A 20,118-nucleotide genomic window follows, 5' to 3' on the forward strand; every position below is an offset into this window, starting at 1 on the left:
CAAATCCAATACTTATTAAACATTTTTTTAATTAACATGACAACCTGGGAAGACAGCCCAGACATGCTGTTAATAGCAGCAACAATTAAATGGACAAATACAGTAAATGCTTCCTCTGAGGGCCCAAACAGCCTCAAAAGATGAGCCTTTAAAGTGGCAGAAAGTGGTACAAGGATATCAACAATGAGCTCCCAACCGTCCAATGTTTAAGGCCCTTCCTCCTGCACGAAAGTATTGGTCTGCGTCACCAGTCTGTCTCAGGTTTCCCAGTTTAAATGGGTCAAATATTTTCAAAAATTAACAGCATGCAACTAAACACAAGTATGAAAACAATATTCCTCAGCAGACAAAACTCAACATTGTTTCTCCTCCCAGACAGAATGACGCAACACTGTGTGACTCCTCAGCTTTATGCATCACAGGGTCACCAGCAAACACTGAAATTAAAAGAAATGCTTTTGTTATCGGAGTACATTACGGCTGCGGGCGACAGCACAAGGATTAAACACAACAGAAAGGTAGGTCGTGAGGACAGGAAAAAACAAAAGTAGTGTGTGTCCACAAGATGTCTTCATGTTGTCTGGTGGGGCAGGGACTGCTGAGGTCGACATGTATGCCTGTGTGAACAACGCTCTACTGGTGGTGTCCAGTGTGACACGTGTCAAGTTAATCCAAGGATACATTTGAGTCCCCTTTTCAGTCTGCGGAGGGCTCAGCACAAATGTGTGTGTCTGAACAGACATGTCCAAAGGCACTTCAGACACAGATGCGAGGGTCCGATTTTCGCTGCTTCGGCCGCTGTTTCCTCTTAATATTCAAGCGTTTGACAGAAAAACAGTATTTTTCTCTATTTACAACTGCCATTTCTAAACAATTCCTTGACTAAAACTTTAAAACAGTCCTCATGAGATGACTGGAAACATGGCTGTAGGAATCAGTGGTAGAATTAGAAATCAAGGTTTGGAAAGGAAAAGAACTAAATGAACAGTTTCCACTCTTGACTTCATTACAGCAATGAACAAACATCTGTGAAGTACCAATGAGAAATAAGTAGAATGTGATAAATGTAACGTGTCAGGTTACGTGTCATTTATCACAGGTAGCGTTCTACTCGGCATCTCTAGTATTTTATAAATATATTGATTTTTTTTAAAGCAATAAACAGTGGAAAACATACTAATGTGACTAAACAAGCCAAGATCAAAAAATAATAACAAATCCTGTACTACGTAAAGACAGCTGTTGTTTTGTTTTTGGCATAAAACGGGATAAAAATTATTTCTGTATGCATGGAAATTTAAAGTGTGAGCTTTCAGGACCATAATGCAGTCAGGCTGCTACCACAGCAAAACAGTGGATTATTCTCATATAAACTGTCACTGAATGATTGTTGCAATGGTCAAATGAAGACAAGCACCTATTGAAAAAAACAAAACAAAAACAAAAAAAAGACAACCGACTTTGCATGAGGTAAACTGCAACAGTATCCATATATCACACTGGCTCATTCAAGTACTTGCTAAATGTAATATTATAGCTCAGCAGCACATCTGGAGCACACTGAAGTCGTGATTCCAGGACAGAGAGCATAGCTTTAAATGTAGAAGTGGCGGAATGATAACTGCATAGCATGACCACAAATAAACTTCTAATAAATGCCTCTGACTGTCACTGCATATAGTACATAGGTTACCTGCAGGAATATAAATAATGTGTTAAAGGAGGTAAGAGTGTTGGATCAGGCATGACTGACGTGTGTGTATACAATGTTGGGAAGTAGAAGGACAAGAATCGGCAACAAACGTGAAGAATTGTGATTTGTTAAATGGAGCTGCTCTTTTTCCTGAGTTATTGCTACCAACGTCAACCTCAAAACTATTTTGATGACAGCAGGGGCTACGTCAGCCACTCACCTTCCACTCTAGTGCCCCCCTACTAAGGTTTTCAAGATTTCTCATAAACCGGAATATCTTCCCAACCTTCTGGATGTTTACAGTATATTGTTATTATGCAGTCTAGACAGCCTGAAGATTACCATAGTGATGGCTGACATGAGAAAGCGTTAAAGATCATAGAGGCCGAGGACAGAGGGGCAATGTTGTCAAAGTGTTTCTTCCACGGTTTAATTTAACACAGTACCTAATGAAATTACATCCAAACAAGTATCAGTGCAAAATGTTCTTTCTTGCATCAATGGGAGGGAACATGAAAAGCAGGGATTGTGAGACCTTGTGAATAAGTATTACTGACATTATTGTTCCTTGCTTTTTAACATTGCGATGTTCTCTGCAGATGAAGGTTGGCAGACGTGAAGAAATCAGTGAGGAACACCGTTTAACGGCAGGCAAATCACTGTGAGGTTTTAGAGGCACATCCTCCTTCTAAGAGGGGAAGCAGGTGTCTCAAATCATTGCTGATCCTGCTCCAGTAGAGCAGCTGCATGAACACAACACAGCTTAAGTGGAACTGGGTTACTAATAAATTAAAAAAAAGGATTTCAAAAAGAGGAATGTCGTGTTTTAACAAGTATTCAAATAGTTCTTTTCAATGAAAACTGTCATTAAAACACTGTTTTAAGGAGAAATTTCTATAAAGACCAGTGCATCTGTTCAAAGTCCATAGCTTCACCCAAATTCGTGTCAGTCTCCAAGAGGCTCATGATCACTGCCATGGCTGCTTCATCATTGCTTAGACTACTAAGACCTGGTCCCACCACACTGTCCAAATCAAGCTGGGAATTCTCCCCCGAGGACATATGGGCTACAAGAGACAGATTAAAAAAAAAGAGACAAGTTAGACTCTTACACAGAGGCAAGACATCATATTACATTGAATTACCCATCGGTGTTTCCTCTTCTGAGAAAGCTGCTCCCTGTGGCTCGTTCTCTGAGCTGGATCTTCCTGGCATCTCGTTTGTGGCTTCTCCATTTGGCACCTACAGACCAGGAGCAACAGATATCATGTCACTTGCAGAAACATGGTAGCAGTTCCTTCAAGGGGATTAAAAGCTAAAGGCTTAAAAATATAAGCAGGTTTTAGAACACATTATCTGCAATTTATCAACAAAACCTCAGTGGCTGTAAAATAATTTGGATATTTTTTGCTTCCATCATACACCAAAAATATGGATGCATTTAAAAAGAAACAACAAAAAACTATATGTATTCGTTGATAATCAGTTTCAAACAATTTAAAATAAATTGCAGCTATTTTGTGTAAAGCAGCACAATGTCCCATTACTGACAGAGACAGACCAAATAGCAATCATATTTACGTTGTTGCTGGCTTGATTGTGACTTTGTTGACACTTTTCCTGTGGGAGACTGAATGGGCTGACGCTGCCACTGGACGGCGAGGAGTTCATTCTGAAAAAAGGGTAGAAATAAGAAGAATTTTCTTCTTGACGGCTATATTCCTTTCGGGGTCACAGGGAGGGTGCTGGAGGATATCCCCGAAGGCCGGTACATCCCTGAATGAGCCGGCAGATTATTGCAGGGCCCTATGTGAGCATTTGGGGGTATGGTACCTTGCTCAAGGGTACCACGGCAGTGCTCCGAAGGTGTCCTTGCACTTAAGAATATGTGATGAAGCTAATTAATGTGATGATAGTTTCTTGTTTTTTTTTTCTATGCTGCTCAGCTGCAACACCCCCCACCTGTTGAAATCCAGCATCTCATTGGCAATTTGGGTCCCGATGCTGCCAGCGTAGATCATGGTCCCAGGTGTGGTGGAGATGCCTGGTATAATAGGAAGGGACTTCTTGCCATCTTCTAGCAGAAATGTTAAAAAGAGAAAACAAAACAAATGTAACACATAGTGAGTCTGCACAAATTATCTTATATATATAATTAAATTAACCTTCAGAGCTTTTGCTCGACTGTCCAGACTTGTTTCCAGACCGACTGGATCCCCCGCTATCGTGCCTTGCCATTCGATAAGAAAACTTGATTAATCTACTGCAGGCATCCAGTATAAACAGGCTTAAAGACATGTGGGCAATGCAGAAACAGAAAGAATCATAAATACTCACGATATGACAGTGTTTGTTGACACGATATATTCTACTTCTTTGGTCCAGGGATTTATAAAACTAAACCACTGACTTTGCAGCGTGACAAAAGAGCCATGTTTGGTTTTAAACTTGTAGCTGTTTGTCTCTATTTTCTCTTTGCTCCGCAACACTGGTGAAGAAACAGCACCAACAGGAGACCATAAAAGGCAAAGCAATGACAATATCATTTGTTATGATTTAAATACATTCAACATGTAACAAAATGTACAAGAACTAAATAAAGAGTGCCTGACAGCTTTGAAGTCACAGAAAAATAAAGAACACCTTTACGATGCCTGTCGGCTAACTGTGGTAAATCATCTTGATGGAAGTACTCGTAGCATGACGTGCCAAGCAACTCTTGAGGAAGGTAACCGAGAATAGTTGTTGCTCTGTATAAGGAAAATAAAACCACCTAAATATACGCACTGATATAAACATCCACAACATGACACTGCCCTCAAACTCCAGCTCTACCTTTGATCAACAAAAGTGAATTTGCCATCCATGGCGTAGCGTGTGATGAACTCAGTGGGTTTAACCTGAACTTCTCCATTAACCTGCAGAGACGAGTGGGAGTGGACTCGTCCCACAGCGACCAGGCAGCTAAAGTGGGAGCTATCGTGTTTGTCTGCCTCACCCTCTCCCTCTGCCCCCAACTGACTGGTCGGCCAGCTGCGCATGTAGCCTGTACAGTGGACCGTGCAGTACTTCTGGGACTCTGCAGGGTGAGAAGATAAAGGCTAAATCAATAATGCACCAATCTTTATCCTCACACATAAAAGAAGCAATCTGTAACTGTTCACTGACAATGGAAGCATTTTGAAAAACGGTCTTCCAAGGGTGCAAATCCCTTTAAAAAATAAAAATAAAAATAAAAAGCTGAATGAGTTCTTGCCCAAACATCTGCACCTTTCAGTTCATTAGTGTCTTTCAGTCATTTTACATCACAGTATGAAAGTTATTCTACTACTGAAGCATAGGCACCTTTCTTTTTAGAGGACCTGGCTTGGAATTCTTTCTCTTCCACTTTGACAGAAATTTTATTGTACTTCATGCGGCAGAAGAAAGAACGCCGTGCGCCTGAACACAGCCTGGTGGCACCAACTGGAAGATCGGTCTGGACCTGCACGCCAGCTGGAGACAAGAAAAGATAAATTATACACTCTCAAGTACACAAGAAAAATAAACCAGAATAAAATGACTTTACTTTTAGCATCTATTAGCCTTTCACGTGGGAATAATTCAGAAGATGACAACTGCTCCTTCACTTTGCCCATGTCCTTTGGATGTACATAATCAAACAGGCTCTGTCCAATCAGCTCTGTCTGTAAGAAGTAAAAAGTGGCTTATTAAACTGATCTCAATGAGCTTTTCATGCATATGAAGTCTGCTGAAATGTAAACTGACCAATGTTGTTACTGCTGACACAATAAATGCCAGCTACAGCTGATTATATCATCTTTCTTTTTTCAATCTAGTAACAATTACATATGTATGTTATACGTTATGTCCACTTTAACTACACTAGAAGCCATCTGGTGAATTCAACTGCTGCAGACACAGTAACAAATGTAGAAACATTACCCGACTATAATTTAATATCTTCGCGACGGACTCTGAGACAAAAACTATTTTCCCACGATCACAGCCCACTACAAACAGGAACCCATCTGCAGCCTGCATGATAAACATGGAAAAAAATTAGGGTGTTTGTTGTGATGAAATGGGCAAAACAATAGGAGGCCAAATAGATAGGACCGCTCTACCCAGGGGATGTTTACCTTGAGGACGAGGTGTTTGAGCTCCTCATCAGGAAGGAATGAGGGTTTGTAGTTGGCTTCAGAAAATGAACTACCTGAACCTGAAAATACAGGCAGAAATGATACACAGGTCCACATACTAAAATAGCCTAACTATCACCTTTTACACATTGACTTTTCCCCCCAAATTTCTATAGATACATTTGTATTTTATTTAGAAAATTCAGATACCGGTATTACCTTTCCCACAATCCATATGACTCAATGTAAATTAGCCCACTGGGAATAAACTATACTTACTGCCATTCATGACCATGGGCTGACATCGTACCTTTTAGGGATTTGAGGTGCTGCACTGCCATTCTGAGCACAGTCAGTTTGTCCAACTTGCGGGACATTGGGTTACAAGTGGGAATCATGGCCGACAGTTTGTCAATGAGATTGTTCATTTTGTCACGTCTTCTCTTTTCAATTTGGCTGTGTGGTTCCCTGGAGAGACATTACATTAACACACTTAAAATGGGTCCAAAAGGCTGTCTGTAATGGAATACTGACATGTGCTCTAAGAATGTGCTTTGATAATAAATAACTTAATTAAACAAATCTAAAAACTGATTTCATATTTTAAAAAAACCCTACTAATTATTGATACCACGCTTGCTCTTTCCTATTTTACCAGGGCTCAAGCGAGTGAGCACACAGACACATTTCTTATTTTCTCTAAACTACAGTAAAGTCCTTATTCAGCATTCCATTTTTATAAAGGTACTGCGATTTCTTCCAATATTTTATAGATACCAGTGATACAAAAATTCCATTGAAATAATAATAGTCTCACTAAAAAGTCACATCGGGATAAAAGAAGTAGCTATTTACTATCTGCCAGACTGGCAAACCTGTAGTCTTTTTTTTGGAAATGCCAGAATGGCTAAAAGCATAAGTGTCCATCCATTTTATAGATTTGTTTCAGTGCTAAATATAAGCTACCTGAAGCATTTAATTTTGACATGTTGGTCCTCGTCATCTGACCTGCAGAACAAAAAAACAAAAAAAACAAGCAAAAAAAAAAAGCACACATTTTAAAAGTGGATAACACACAATTTTGTTCCACAGCACCTTCTTGACTCTACTCAGTTTTTCCATCAGGTCATAGTATCTGGTACCAGTTATTTTTTAGTACTTCCTAGGCTGGACTTCCAAGCAAAATCAAACCAAAAATGTGATTGAGGGCCCTGTTTGGCCAGGGAGTGATATCATTGGATGGGTCATTAGATCTTGATGACAAGATTCAAACCAGTAATTTAAAAAACAATAAAATAAAATATCAACTAGTTACTAGAGTTTCGGGCCAAAACACAATTTAGGTGGGACACAATTATAATGGAAAAAGACTGAGACCAAATCAAGTTGGGGCAAGTAGTGTTAAAGCTGTGTGATGGAAGAGTGCCAAAAGAGAGTGTAAACAGCACACAGTACCACCTTTGGTCATCTTCCATGTCTGCATCAGGAGTGGCAACAAATTGTCTATCCCTAGAAAGAAAATGCATCGTTATTACGACCCATTAGCAACAGAGTCAGCAGAATAATACGATTTTCTGTTAGCCAATAGTGCTCACTGGTCCATGCTGCCCTTTCGCTTTCGGGGCATTTCCATGTTCAGGGACATGCCAGCAGCTGAGGACGTGGTCACCAGGCTGGAGACAGACATAGAACTGCATTGGTTTTCTTCAAGCAGCACATCATCTGTAAGAGATGAGACATAATGAGGGGCTAAAACTTGATGTAAACAAAGCAGACAATACATTCCAAAATGGCATTTATAAATCTGTCAGGAAAAGAGTTACTTTATTAAATCCAGAGCTCACCCCCACAAAAACATAACATTCTTATTAGCGTTTGGCCACTTGCAGCCTGGGTGGTTTCAACCACATTCTCAACTTAATTGTATCAGCATTCAGACAAGTGTCAATGCAAAACTCCAACACCCACTCACTTATTTGTTTAACACAATAACAGTTCAATACATTTTTTTGTAAGCCAATCAAAATTTAGAAGAAGACAGGAAGGAGCCATCCACCCATGATGCTTGTTTACTTATCAGATGCTTGTTTATTTGTCAGATGCTTGTCTTTAGCAATGCAACATATTCGAGGTTTTGTATGATGATTTGCTAAGCAAATACCGTAATCTGTATAAACCAACAGGATTTTTCTCTATTTCAACGATTGAGCAACAAATCTGGCGATGGAGTTTAAACCTAGTAAAGAGATGGCAGAAAGTAAGTCAATCTAACACTCTTGAGCTTCACATGCCACCCTGCCGCTGCCATTATTGAAAACGTGCATAGTGACACTGATCAAAGGTTAATGTTTTCCTCCAAGCCATTCAGTGGGGTTAAAAACAGGTGCTATTACAGAACGCAGCTCAAAAATGTCCTACAGTGCTACTTCTCAGTAGTCTTCCATGGTTATGTTCCAACTCAAAACATGTGACAAATGTAACATTTCCATGCACTTACAAGTATGTGTAGGAGAAACCTGAGATCACAGCATGAGGCAGAGCAAACCCAGCTATTTTTAACTCTGTGCCACAAACCCTGTGACCCAAATAGTCATTAAAAGATCAGCGACAACCAGATTTTTAATCCTGCTGTCCCTGTGAAGATCTGATGGATTACAGGGTTACAGTGAAGGCAAAGGGATGATTCCACATCAGGGCATACAGGAGCCCAACTCTGCCAACTCATTGTAAGCCTCTCACCTGCTTGCACGTGAACCTGCTCATTCACTAAATCCATGAATGAACATCTGCTGCTCTAAAATATTCTCGTGACATAAACTGCATGCCCTTCTCACTTTCTCCTGTAACAACCATGTGAAAAGATCTAAGTAACTGAGCATTTTAGAACACAGCCCCACTAATGAATCTTAGGTACATAAACAATGAGATCTAACCATTAATGAAATAAAAATAAATTGACTCTTAAACATTTTAACACAGAATTACTTGTAGGCAGTTGTCCTAGCAGACAGCGGGAAAAAGAACTTCTGGATATGAAGGGGATTAGATTAAAAACGTATGTGGGGAGACATTTAATATCATATAGTTTGAAATAAAATGAAAAAAGGGCTGAATAATTCCACGTTTAATTCCACAACATTCTATATATTGTTAACCAGTATAATTAATCGCATTATACCCTGAAGGTTTGACAGATTGGGTTTCTTTTTACTCTTTACTTTAAGGTAGACCCATTTGTTACTGTAACCCTGAGCTAACCAGACTTTCTTCAAGTTCTTGTTACTTAAGAACTATTGTTAAAGTCACCGTACAGACAAATTGAGATGTCGAATGTCACATCGGTGTCATATAGTAAAGCTGGTTTATTAAAGATGGTCTCATTTCATCGGTGGTCATACATTTAAAAAAAACGCTTGATATAATTTATACTGTAACAGTAAAGGTGAGCAGACTTTACACCTATTTATTACGGTAGGTACGCTGAAGTTTCAAATAATATACAGTCCGACTAACGCGAATTATACATTTATGCTACATAATCGAAGCGTCATAATCGGAGCATACACAAAAGCGACCCACAGCAGCCTAGTGTAGGCCTGAGAACACCGGCCATTTCTGAGAATTAACATCACGAACGTGTTTTCAGTTGCAATTCTGTATCAAGGAGTTGGCAAAATACAAAACCAAATGCAATGTAACAAATATTGTGTGTTGTGAGGGCGCACAAACAGGCCTGGCTAACAATGCTAAGCTAACTCTGCACGGTTTAGTTTAACCTGAGCGTTGAGTGTGTCCACAAACTACACGTTATAGAAACATGCTTATAATATGACAGTAAGTGAAATCCTAAGTTTGAAGATGCCATTCGGACTACGGTGATAGCATAAATCGCGCTCCGTCGTTATATAAATGGCGTTTGCTCTACTGATCTACTGACCTAGTTTCTTTGGAACAGCGCAAAGTTACAGGCATTCGCTGACCAATTGTCAAAATGACAAAGATGTTGTTGTTTTTTTAAGTTTCTGCTTAATATCAGTCACAGACACGATTAATAATAAAGTAGGTGGACCTCCAAATAGGCCACTGGTGTGTGAGAGGTTTCCTTTACCTGCCGAATCATCTCCCACTCTGTCACCGACGCCAGCCGCTGCATTCCTGTCCGACATCGCTGAAGCCGGAGCCGGTGCGCTGTGGCCTGAGACTCCAATGCATGGATGAAGCCGCGGACAACTCCGGCTGCTTCTGGATACACTGGACAGATCGTCGGGGAATCGAGACAACAGGGTGCTGCACAACTGCCTGGCTAACTCTCTTGAGCAAAGAAGCAAATTGTCCAACAACCCTGCACAGAAGACACAGATTTCGGAGCAAAACTAGAGGGAAACGCGGAAGACAAAACTTCGACCGGCGCAAAGCTGTACGCATGCGCAAAACCGGCTGACCTCCATAGCGGAGGACGACGGCGACGATTTGTTTTGTTCAGGGGAAACAAATAATAAAACAAATAAACATCATATTTTTGTATGGTTCGTATTGTATAGATTCTTTGGAGTTGTCGAGGAGTTTTTGGGGGTACCTGATACACAACTAGTGCTGGTCACGCAGAACTAACCCGTTCAGTCAATTAACGCGCGGTCAATGTTTTGTCTGATTGCAGTTTTAAATATTTTAAAATGTGTTATTCATAAGTTATCTATTCTGACTTTCGAATCACAGTAATAATTACTTAAATGTATTGATAGCTAGTGATATATCTATTGTAGACAGAAGCAGATGTGCTTCAGTCTAGCTGACTTTTAGTTTGAGAACACGGCAACATGCAACTAGGGTGGGGGCTGATGCTTCATCCTCTTCTTCCTTCTCATCATCGGGGTGCAGGTCAGCAACATAGTCGCGCCATAGTCGCGCCTCATATTGGGTCTGGAAGGTCATAACACAATAATCGTCACTACATAATTCCTTCTAAAAATAAATAATCTTTACCATTCTTTTTAACGTACAGCATGTCCCATTAACAGAGGCACAAAGTTGAAGCTATTTTAGATCTCCACAAGAACTTAATACAACAGAAATTTTTCAAGCAAGATAAATAGGTAACGTTTGCTACTTGTATCTCATTGCACATTTGGTGATAACTGAAATGTGAATTATACAACCATAGTTGTGACGACACCACGTCCCAGATATTTTGAAAGTAGGTGCAAAAGCGATTTCAGAAGTGTAGTTTAAAGTGTGGCGCTCCTGATATCAGTGTTATTTCCATAAGCCACTACTGAATAACCCTAGCGGGATTGCTGGATGCTGGTAGTAAATGAAAGAAAATTACATTCATTGTGAACTATTTATTAATCTGAGCGTCAAGCCTCTTTTGATTCCACGTGGTGTCACTGACTAATTTCAAACATTAGGTGGCAGGCGTGACTTTAAGATGGAACTAGAATACTTGCGGTAATGACAAGGATTTTATCATTTTTTCCCGAAGAATGTTGCTGCATTTTTAAATAGAATGAATAATTTAAACTATTATTTTGCACATTCTCAGCTAATTTGATGTATAATGAATATATGATAATGCTTTTTTATAATTATCAAAAAAGGCCCAAACATTGTAGGCAGATCTGATTTTATTACTGCATACTATTAAAAAACATATGGAGCTCTGTTTTTTACCTGACAACCTGAAGGTAAAGATCCATGCTGTCAGTTGTTCTCAAACAAGATAGATTTTGCTATTTGCTGGGCCATTATAACCAATCTGCTCTAAAACCATTATTACATGTATGATTCTTTATGCAGAAAAGCTCTGACTGTTTCCTGCTGAGGAAAAACTCTAATATAAATATAGAAGTTTGCAGCCTAAGCTCACAGCCTACATCATCGTTTACCATCTTAATAAATGAAAAAAATTGTGGTCATGGAAACTTGATGGCTCTTAGGTTTCACCTGTTCCCAAACACACCACAGGCTCGCTCCACTCTTCCCTTTGTGCAAATTCTCAAGCTCATCTATAGTTAATTGCCAGCACATGAGCCTCACCAGCTGAAAGAATCGTGCTAGGCCGAAGATGATGATGATGACGATGATGATGATGGTGACGAATAAAGCGAGGGGGGCTGGGTTTTGGGAGTCCAGCTATACCTGCCTCCCCCATCACTGAAAGTGAATGCGTTATGAGATGAAGACAGGATCTGCTCAGCTCAGCTGCAGAGACCACATCTAGAGACTGAAGTCTGGATTCTGCTTTTTTGTTTTTTTTCTTGACATTGGGACCTTATGGAAACGACACCTTATACGCCTGTGGCCGCAACGCAAGCTGGACGTTAAAAAACACCTGAGCGTGATCCATCCTTCCACCTTTCCACTGAATTGTCAAAGGTGAAGCATCTGTTTTGCCTCTGAGGGACCTGTGGCACCATCGGTTGGTGGCGCCGTATGCCTCAAATTGGAGCCCTTCAAAAGATGAATGACTAGTTCTAGTGGATCAATTTCTTTCCCCACTGTGACAGTCAGACAAGACATTCAATTAACATAAGGAGAAAATGCCTTTTTCAGGTTTTAAGGAGCAGACGCTTAAACCAGGGAAGGAGCAAATGACAAACACGGTGGGCAACTCTCTCGGGAAGCTGCAGAGGTGAGGTGGAGAATTTTGTTTGCCAGTGCGGCTATTATCCATGTATTGGATTTACAGTGGAGATAATTTCAAATAGAAGTTTGTAATAATCCCCTGATGAGCACTGTCAGCTGTGCAGAGCCTACAAGCGAGCACATTAAGCCCAACGTGCTCTCAGAGATCAACACGATAAATAAATATTTGATTCTTCTGCTTGTGGGTGATGTAATCACAGATTTTATTTTAAGACCTGGATACATATTTCATATCTGCTACATATGTCCTCCTTGTGTGTGAAAGATACAGATAAGTCATTTTAAGAGATAGAACATGTATTTTTTGGAAAATTGAATTCCGCGTGTTACTTTGTGAAGACAAATATGCTTTAATTTTGGTTGGGATAATTTTTAATTGTTTCAAAAATACCCAAAATTTACTTCGATTTGTTTATTTATTGACAGAGGCATTCAATCATTTTTATCACCAAGCATGACTCTTAAAATCAAAGCAGTTGTTGATGGGTACTTTAGTACCATTTCCCCATTATTATTTTATCATCAACGCTGTTGTTCTAACAATAACAATAACACTGATTCATAAATTTAATATCAGAAAAATAGACGGCACCAACGCTGAAGAAGAGCCCAATATTGAGCTGACGGAGGATGGTCGCCCGGTGACCTCTGCACCTCGTCCAGTGCCGCTGGTGGACTGCAGCTGCGGCGGTTTGCCGAAACGTTACATCATTGCCATCCTCAGCGGTTTGGGCTTTTGCATCTCCTTTGGCATTCGCTGCAACCTCGGTGTGGCCATTGTGGAGATGGTGAACAACAACACGGTTTATATCAATGGAACACCTGTTCTTCAGGTAGAAGGAACATTCAGGATGTTGTCTAAATGTCTATTTTTTATTCTACTAATCAGAAATTTAGAGCCACAAAGTAATCTAGACAGCATTGTTTTCCCCTTAAATGTACAATGCAGTAAATTACAATAACTAATGTGGTGTGAAGTGAACCTTTTCTTTCTTCCTCGCCAGAAAGCTGAATTTGACTGGGATCCAGAGACAGTGGGTCTGATCCACGGGTCTTTCTTCTGGGGTTACATTGTAACTCAAATTCCCGGTGGCTTTATCTCCAACAAGCTGTTTGCCAACAGGTGACACGAATATTCCTGGATTTTGATCAATAAATAAATGTCGAAAGTGTTTCCTTCAGCTCTTGGACAAGGGAGTTCAACCATAATCTTACTGCTAATTGTTGCGGGTGTAAAAATAAAGCAGTAGCTGATACATTAATCACATACATGAAAGGTTATAAAAAAAATAAGCAGTCCTCAGCCTCACGTGGTTTAAGAGTTAAAAGTGCACCACGGCCTGGTGAGCGGTGGTGATGGAGCTGATAACGGTCCTGTAATAAAAGCTTCACAGGAAAAGAGGACACGCCACTGACAGAGTTAATAATGAAAGATCCTGCCTCTGATTTCCTCCTGAAACACCAGCCACCTGAATATTACAAGTGTCACTTACAAGATGTTTTGGAAAAAGAGGTGGATGAAGTGGGGGAGAAAAAAGAGAATGGCGCTAGATGTCACCTTGGTGATGAAGCAGAAACTTTTGAATGGCGCGGGGTGTCTTTATCTCTGTGGTGTGTGAATGGCAGAGGTATGAGATCTGTCCCGCTAAAGATGACTGTGAGATCAAATCTACCGTCACACAATATTGAATGTCAACCCGGGGCCCTTGGATGCTGAGCAGCATGTCTTTGTTGCGTGTTTGTGTGTTACAGACAGTTCTACCCAACGAGAGAAATACGAAACGACTCAGCATTTACTCCTTGGAGCAATCACTCAAATTAGAAACGATATCGCAGTTTTTCAGTGCTTTTACTTTTGTCAAAACAGACATTTCACACCGAGCTTGCATATTTGTGATCTTTGACTTCCCTGAAACATCACCTGAAAGGACAGCCCCCCCTCCCCCAACACACACACACCCCAACCTGCAACCCCCAGAAACCTCCAACTAGTTCCTACCAATGTGCAGTTTTTACATTAAATTAAAGTAGCAAACGTTAGCTACATAATGAGAAAAAGCTACTTACTACTTTCCATCCATCATTAATTTCCTCCATTTCTCAGAGATCAGTATCACTCATTAAGGAGTTTGAGGACATCGGATCTGAATTCAGAATGCCAGCATCACCCTGGTCTGTTTAACAGGGTTTTTGTGATGCTACAGTCTAAATGTGTATACTGTTTTTGATAATGCTGCCTGATACCTTTACTGACCATATCATTGTGTCTCTAGGGTGTTTGGGGCTGCCATTTTCCTGACATCCCTTCTGAATATGTTCATCCCGTCAGCAGCAAGGGTCCATTACGGTTGCGTCATGTTTGTTCGTATCCTGCAGGGCCTGGTGGAGGTAAGAGCTAACAGGATGCCAAGAAGATAACAAAGATACAATCATGTGCAAAATGTAAAAAAAGCATAACCATGATCATTGATCTAGATTTTTAATGAAATTAAGTGCATTTTAGAGCGACCATAAAGCTTCTTGGAGGGTCAAAGATACTAATTTTACTGTCTTTCACACCGGGATTTTACTAGGGTGTAACCTACCCGGCCTGCCACGGAATGTGGGCTAAATGGGCACCGCCGTTAGAGAGAAGTCGATTGGCCACAACGTCGTTTTGTGGTGAGGGATGCATTTTTGTCTTCTTGTCAAATTGTTGCAGATGTGGATCTGCTGGAGACGTTTGATTTTTCATAGCACCTCTTGCAACCCAGCTGGGTCGGTAAAAGATTTAAAAGGGAAGAAGTTTCATCCGACCACTACCATGGCAACCTGTGGATCAAAACCCTCTTGACATTATCTATAAAAGAACATGGATCACATGTGTTCTCTGAAGAAGCTTCTTCCTTTATTCCCCTAAAAGTGCCACATTGCCGTTGACCACAAGCACTTTCGTGCTCTGTGCTCCATTCATACTGAGTCAGCCACACAATAGTGAACACATTAGCACCTCTTAGTCAGAGCCTGTCAAGAATGTCTTTTTTGTGTTTAAATGGACCTAATGTGTTTGGTGGACATATATTCAGTGCAGCCTATAGTGTGGTTGTTGCGCAGTCCCATTTTGCTTCACTCCTATTTCTTAAAGTTAAAGAATAAGATGAAAGAGAAAATGTCTGTTCATTTAGAATAAATAAAGCAAACTTATCAAAAGTCACTAACTAATTTTTTGGAAATGTATGTTTTCCAATTTAGATTGCCCATTATTTGTACAATTCAATCTACTTATATCTAATTATAATAAACCTGACACCTCTGATGTTCTATGTAATGATCCTGTTATTCTGACTGTACCGTCTCTACCAACTGTTCCCAGGATCGTACGCGGGAGCGGTGATCGCCATGCCATTAGCCGGAGTGCTGGTCCAGTATATCGGGTGGTCCTCAGTCTTCTACGTCTACGGTGAGCTTTGTTTTTAGGTTTAAAAACTGAAGAGAATAGCAATCCTTTATTGCTTTTACAGCTCAGCTTGAACCTTTATATACAGACAATCTAAAAACCTTCCTGAAGACTTAACACAACATGGACGTCCAGGAACATCTTATTTGAGAGGCCTACAGCTGGTGAATGGAGCCAGACTGTGGTTTTTGTATGCTCAGCGAGTGTCATCTGATTTGCCTTCGTTTGATTAAAATGATTAACACCGACATAAAATCTATACTTGTCCATGTTTTAATAAAATGTGCTTTGGTCCTGCTGTGATAAAATCTCATGATTTATTGATACGAATTAGCATTTTCCTGTCTGGGCTATGTGACTCATAACTTATTCATTTCATTTAAATAATGAAAATTCTCGGGCTTGTATTCAACAGACCCTACTGCTCATCTTTTAGGCTTTGTGCCAAAAAATAAACTATTTGTATGTTATAAATAGGTGTTTTTGGGATCATATGGTATGTCTCTTGGCTCCTGTTGGCATATGGAAGTCCTGCAGAGCACCCTACAATAACAGAGGAGGAGAGGACCTACATTGAGACAGCAATTGGCGAAAAAGTGCATCAAATCAGTGCAACTGAGGTGTGTGTCCCTGCAACCTGCTGCTGGCACAATAACAAACCCATTCATGACGTTCATTTATGTCTGTCCCTGGCAGAAATTCAAAACCCCATGGGGTCACTTCTTCACCTCCATGCCTGTGTATGCCATCATCGTGGCCAACTTTTGCCGCAGCTGGACCTTCTACTTGCTCCTCATCAGTCAGCCGGCGTATTTTGAGGAAGTCTTCGGCTTCCCCATCAGCAAGGTTGGGATGACAGACTGACAAACGTTGGTCACGCACCTCTGGACTAATGTCCATCGCTCCTCTCCCAACAGGTGGGGATCCTGTCTGCTGTGCCCCACATGGTGATGACCATTGTAGTGCCCATAGGCGGACAACTGGCTGACCATTTACGCAGCAGGAAAATTATGTCAACCACGAATGTGAGGAAACTGATGAACTGTGGAGGTACGTCATGGTAAACTGAAGCCATCAGGTTTCTCTTGGGTTAATATTATATATTATATTAGTCAATATCTAAAGACCCGTAATGCCTTTTCACTAGCATGATTATTCCAGAAGCTCTCAGTGATTAGATCTTGAGTTATATTAGCGAAGCAATAGAGCATTTTTTCTACTGATGTCACATGCCCTGATGCTGGATATAGATTCTCGTTCTCACATTGTCTAATAGAACTCAACAACTTTAAGAAAAATAATTTAGCATGTTTGACCGCAGGCTTCGGTATGGAGGCGACGCTGCTCCTGGTGGTTGGGTTTTCCCACACTCGAGCAGTTGCCATCTCTTTCCTTGTCCTCGCTGTCGGCTTCAGTGGATTTGCCATCTCAGGTATCACTGCTTTTGCAGAACGCAAAGTTAGATGTGCACGTAAACCATGAAGGATTTGTCTGAAGGCTGAGCCAGCAGCGGCATCTTCGTCCTCGTCTTTTACATATTGAAACAAAAGGGATCTCTGCTGCTCCGGTGGGGCTAACACAGTGTGCAAACTTACTCCTGCATAATTAAGACACATATGTTTCCCAAAGAAAGAAACTCTGTTGCGTTTATGTCAACCCGTCCTTACTGGGTCTAATCTCTGTTGTTCAGGTTTTAACGTCAACCATCTGGACATTGCCCCCCGCTATGCAAGTATCCTGATGGGAATCTCTAATGGTGTTGGGACACTTTCTGGAATGGTGTGCCCTTTAATTGTTGGAGCCCTTACTAAACATAAGGTATAGTCAGGTTTTACATTTTTAACGCATGTTTTTACATATATTAACATTGATTAGTTCAACTACTTGATATTATTTCAGATCAGCTTACAGTCTTTCCTCAGAATTATCAGCACATATTACCAATGTAAATTTATACCTTTCGGTGTTTTAAATAATTAACTTCCACCTCTGCAGTAATGAAGCTCTGCCTAAGGAACAAAGCCTTTATGTTTTATTGCCTCCACAGACACGCCTGGAGTGGCAGAATGTCTTTGTTATTGCGTCCATGGTGCATTATTCAGGGGTGATCTTCTACGCCATCTTTGCCTCCGGAGAGCAGCAGGCCTGGGCTAATCCCGAGAGCACCAGTGAAGACAAATGTGGCATCATAGGAGAGGACGAGCTGGCTGAGGAGTCTGAGCTCAACAGCGACATCACCGCGGCTCCCAAGAAGAGCTACGGAACCACCAATAATTCATTTGGTCGAAAGCAGGGCTGGAAAAAGAAGAGAGGGGTGACTATGCAAGAGGAGGAGCAGGAGGAGGAGTATTTGGAGAACGGCGAGTACAAGAGCCGGTACCAGTGAGACCCAACGTGGGGAAGGAGCGCAGTGATTGTAAATTGAAGAGATGCATCCCCATCAGCATCTCACCTTCCGTTCCTCCCAATGGCCTTGTAGGGTTTTTGTTCAGCATCCGTCATATACTGACATCCGTGCACAAAAGATCAAATGACAATGAATTGATGATCCCACAAACCACCCGAAAACCTGGAAAGAACTCATGTAGCTCACTTTTCAACAGCTCTTTTTTCGCCAGCTATGCAACATACGGAGAACAGATTCCTGGGACGTGACACGGGCTCTGACAGCAGACCACGGTGTCAGTGTACCCGTCCTCACTGCTTCTTTGGCTTGTATGTATTTGCTGTTGATGATCCCAAGTGCTGCTCCCTTCCCTGAGCCAGCTTCTGTCAATGATGGTAGTTCAGATAAATGGTTGGTGAATTCTGTGTTGGTGTTAGTCTGTGATGCCTTGTGTGGAACATTTCATTCCTCTGCTGCGGTTTCATTTTATATTTTGCAGAACTTGATGAGATTAGGTTTGTTTTCCCCAATGATGTACCGCAGCAATATGATCATTCATGCTATCACTTGTGTACAGTAGCCATTACTGTTTCAGATACCCTCGACTTTGCACTTAGAGAAGGAGACAAAGGAGTTTTGATCTGACATTGAGATCCATTGGGAGCATAAAATCAGCAAAGAACATAAACGGGTTTGTTACTATCTGTTCGTGGCAAATGGTCACAGCAGCACTTGATACAATGTTGCAGCCACATGGAGCTGATGGCGGAAATCCAAAATACCACTTTACCATCTCTTAATGTTGACTTATGCCATAAATTACTTGGCGGAGTTAACATCTGAGATATTCCAGCATGAAATAAGAGATGAACAACCCCAAAAGAAATGATAGAGAAATAGACTTTTATTAGAGATACGATTGTTCCTGCTACAGATTTGTGATAGCAGTTTAGGATGATGAGCCGTCACTGGTTGTATCTGTTTATGTCAGCGGGCTTTTAACTGTTCCAAAGGCAGCTCTGTTTCCCATCACACTATTTTAAACATCCTCTGTCTTATCTATGTCTTCACCCTCTGCTTCATTTTCACCACAAGGATAATTACTGGGCGGATATTGTCATTATACAACAGCTGGACTGAACGTGTGCTCAGCACATTAAATTGGTGTTTGATGATTGATGAAAATTCAAATGATTGTTTCCTCTGACATAAAAAAAAGGTACAAGGTTCTGGATGTTGTTGCCGGCGTCTTCACTGTCTTTAAATGTTCAAGGTTACATCGTGTAGGGTGTGTTTCTGACTGTCTACGTGACAATACAGTCTAGATTGCATAACCAAATGAAGTCAAACATGGGCCTAAATCACTCAACTACTGTACAGAAGACCCTCTGGCGTGTTCATTCCTTACATGCTATCAAAAACAGAGCAGATAGTGCAGAACCAGCCAATGGCAAAGGTTCTGTTTATTTCAGGGAGACTGCCTGTTGACTCAGACGGGCCTCTTCTGATGGAGCAACAGCACATCAATGATTAAACTAAGTTTGTTTGGTTTTTTTTTTTTTTGGGGGGGGGGGGGGTGAAAGATTATAAAGACAGGAACCTTTACATTTGAATCAGTCTTTTAAATGTAAGTACACATCCGCAGCAGGGCACCTATGTATGTAGGGGCCAATGTCAATACATCTGTGATGACAGTTCAGCCAGGTCAAGGACAAACGGTGCACCTGACACTTCCTAATTCAACCTCATTCCTAACTGCTCTTCAAAATTTAGTTGAGGCAATCCAAAAAATAAGAATTCAAACGTTTGTAAGTCC

At 40.9% G+C, this 20,118-nt stretch overlaps 2 protein-coding genes across 5 annotated transcripts; one reads left to right on the top strand and one right to left on the bottom strand.

Annotated features, from left to right (window-relative positions):
* Nucleotides 1-9: 9 nt before the first annotated feature.
* On the bottom strand, nucleotides 10-10,293 carry bmal2 (basic helix-loop-helix ARNT like 2). Of its 4 annotated transcripts, none has more exons than XM_057052124.1 (17): nucleotides 9,944-10,293; nucleotides 7,431-7,557; nucleotides 7,294-7,344; nucleotides 6,802-6,843; nucleotides 6,146-6,303; nucleotides 5,836-5,915; nucleotides 5,639-5,731; nucleotides 5,262-5,379; nucleotides 5,039-5,188; nucleotides 4,529-4,772; nucleotides 4,337-4,443; nucleotides 4,031-4,181; nucleotides 3,859-3,923; nucleotides 3,656-3,767; nucleotides 3,275-3,365; nucleotides 2,839-2,935; nucleotides 10-2,760 (listed from the first exon to the last, which is right to left on the bottom strand). In XM_057052124.1, exons 1-17 carry the CDS (start codon nucleotides 9,999-10,001, stop codon nucleotides 2,588-2,590), a joined length of 1,917 nt encoding a protein of 638 aa, XP_056908104.1. In that variant the 5' UTR covers nucleotides 10,002-10,293; the 3' UTR covers nucleotides 10-2,587. The 4 variants fall into 4 exon arrangements, with proteins under 4 accessions (XP_056908104.1, XP_056908103.1, XP_056908105.1 ...); XM_057052123.1 differs by having other exon boundaries at nucleotides 3,656-3,770; nucleotides 9,944-10,292; XM_057052125.1 differs by lacking the exon at nucleotides 6,802-6,843 and having other exon boundaries at nucleotides 3,656-3,770.
* A 1,727-nt stretch (nucleotides 10,294-12,020) lies between these two features.
* slc17a8 (solute carrier family 17 member 8) lies at nucleotides 12,021-19,536 on the top strand. Its single transcript, XM_057052127.1, has 12 exons — nucleotides 12,021-12,466; nucleotides 13,058-13,313; nucleotides 13,485-13,603; nucleotides 14,754-14,868; nucleotides 15,054-15,141; nucleotides 15,833-15,919; nucleotides 16,394-16,536; nucleotides 16,613-16,762; nucleotides 16,834-16,966; nucleotides 17,238-17,348; nucleotides 17,607-17,734; nucleotides 17,964-19,536. Exons 1-12 carry the CDS (start codon nucleotides 12,375-12,377, stop codon nucleotides 18,300-18,302), a joined length of 1,761 nt encoding a protein of 586 aa, XP_056908107.1. The 5' UTR covers nucleotides 12,021-12,374; the 3' UTR covers nucleotides 18,303-19,536.
* Nucleotides 19,537-20,118: the final 582 nt, after the last annotated feature.

This window comes from Takifugu flavidus, chromosome 13, assembly GCF_003711565.1.
Source record: "Takifugu flavidus isolate HTHZ2018 chromosome 13, ASM371156v2, whole genome shotgun sequence".
In the NCBI taxonomy this organism is placed as follows: Eukaryota; Metazoa; Chordata; class Actinopteri; order Tetraodontiformes; family Tetraodontidae; genus Takifugu; species Takifugu flavidus.

Coding starts and splice junctions, on each gene's coding strand:
- bmal2 (XM_057052123.1), bottom strand. CDS start 10,001: ATGTCGGACAGGAATGCAGCGGCTGGCGTCGGTGACAGAGTGGGAGAT. Junction 7,345..7,430: donor CGAAAGGGCAGCATGGACCA/GTGAGCACTATT, acceptor TTTTCTTTCTAG/GGATAGACAATTTGTTGCCA. Junction 5,916..6,145: donor GCACCTCAAATCCCTAAAAG/GTACGATGTCAG, acceptor CTGTATTTTCAG/GTTCAGGTAGTTCATTTTCT.
- slc17a8 (XM_057052127.1), top strand. CDS start 12,375: ATGCCTTTTTCAGGTTTTAAGGAGCAGACGCTTAAACCAGGGAAGGAG. Junction 12,467..13,057: donor TCTCTCGGGAAGCTGCAGAG/GTGAGGTGGAGA, acceptor ATTTAATATCAG/AAAAATAGACGGCACCAACG. Junction 16,763..16,833: donor TCGGCTTCCCCATCAGCAAG/GTTGGGATGACA, acceptor CTCTCCCAACAG/GTGGGGATCCTGTCTGCTGT.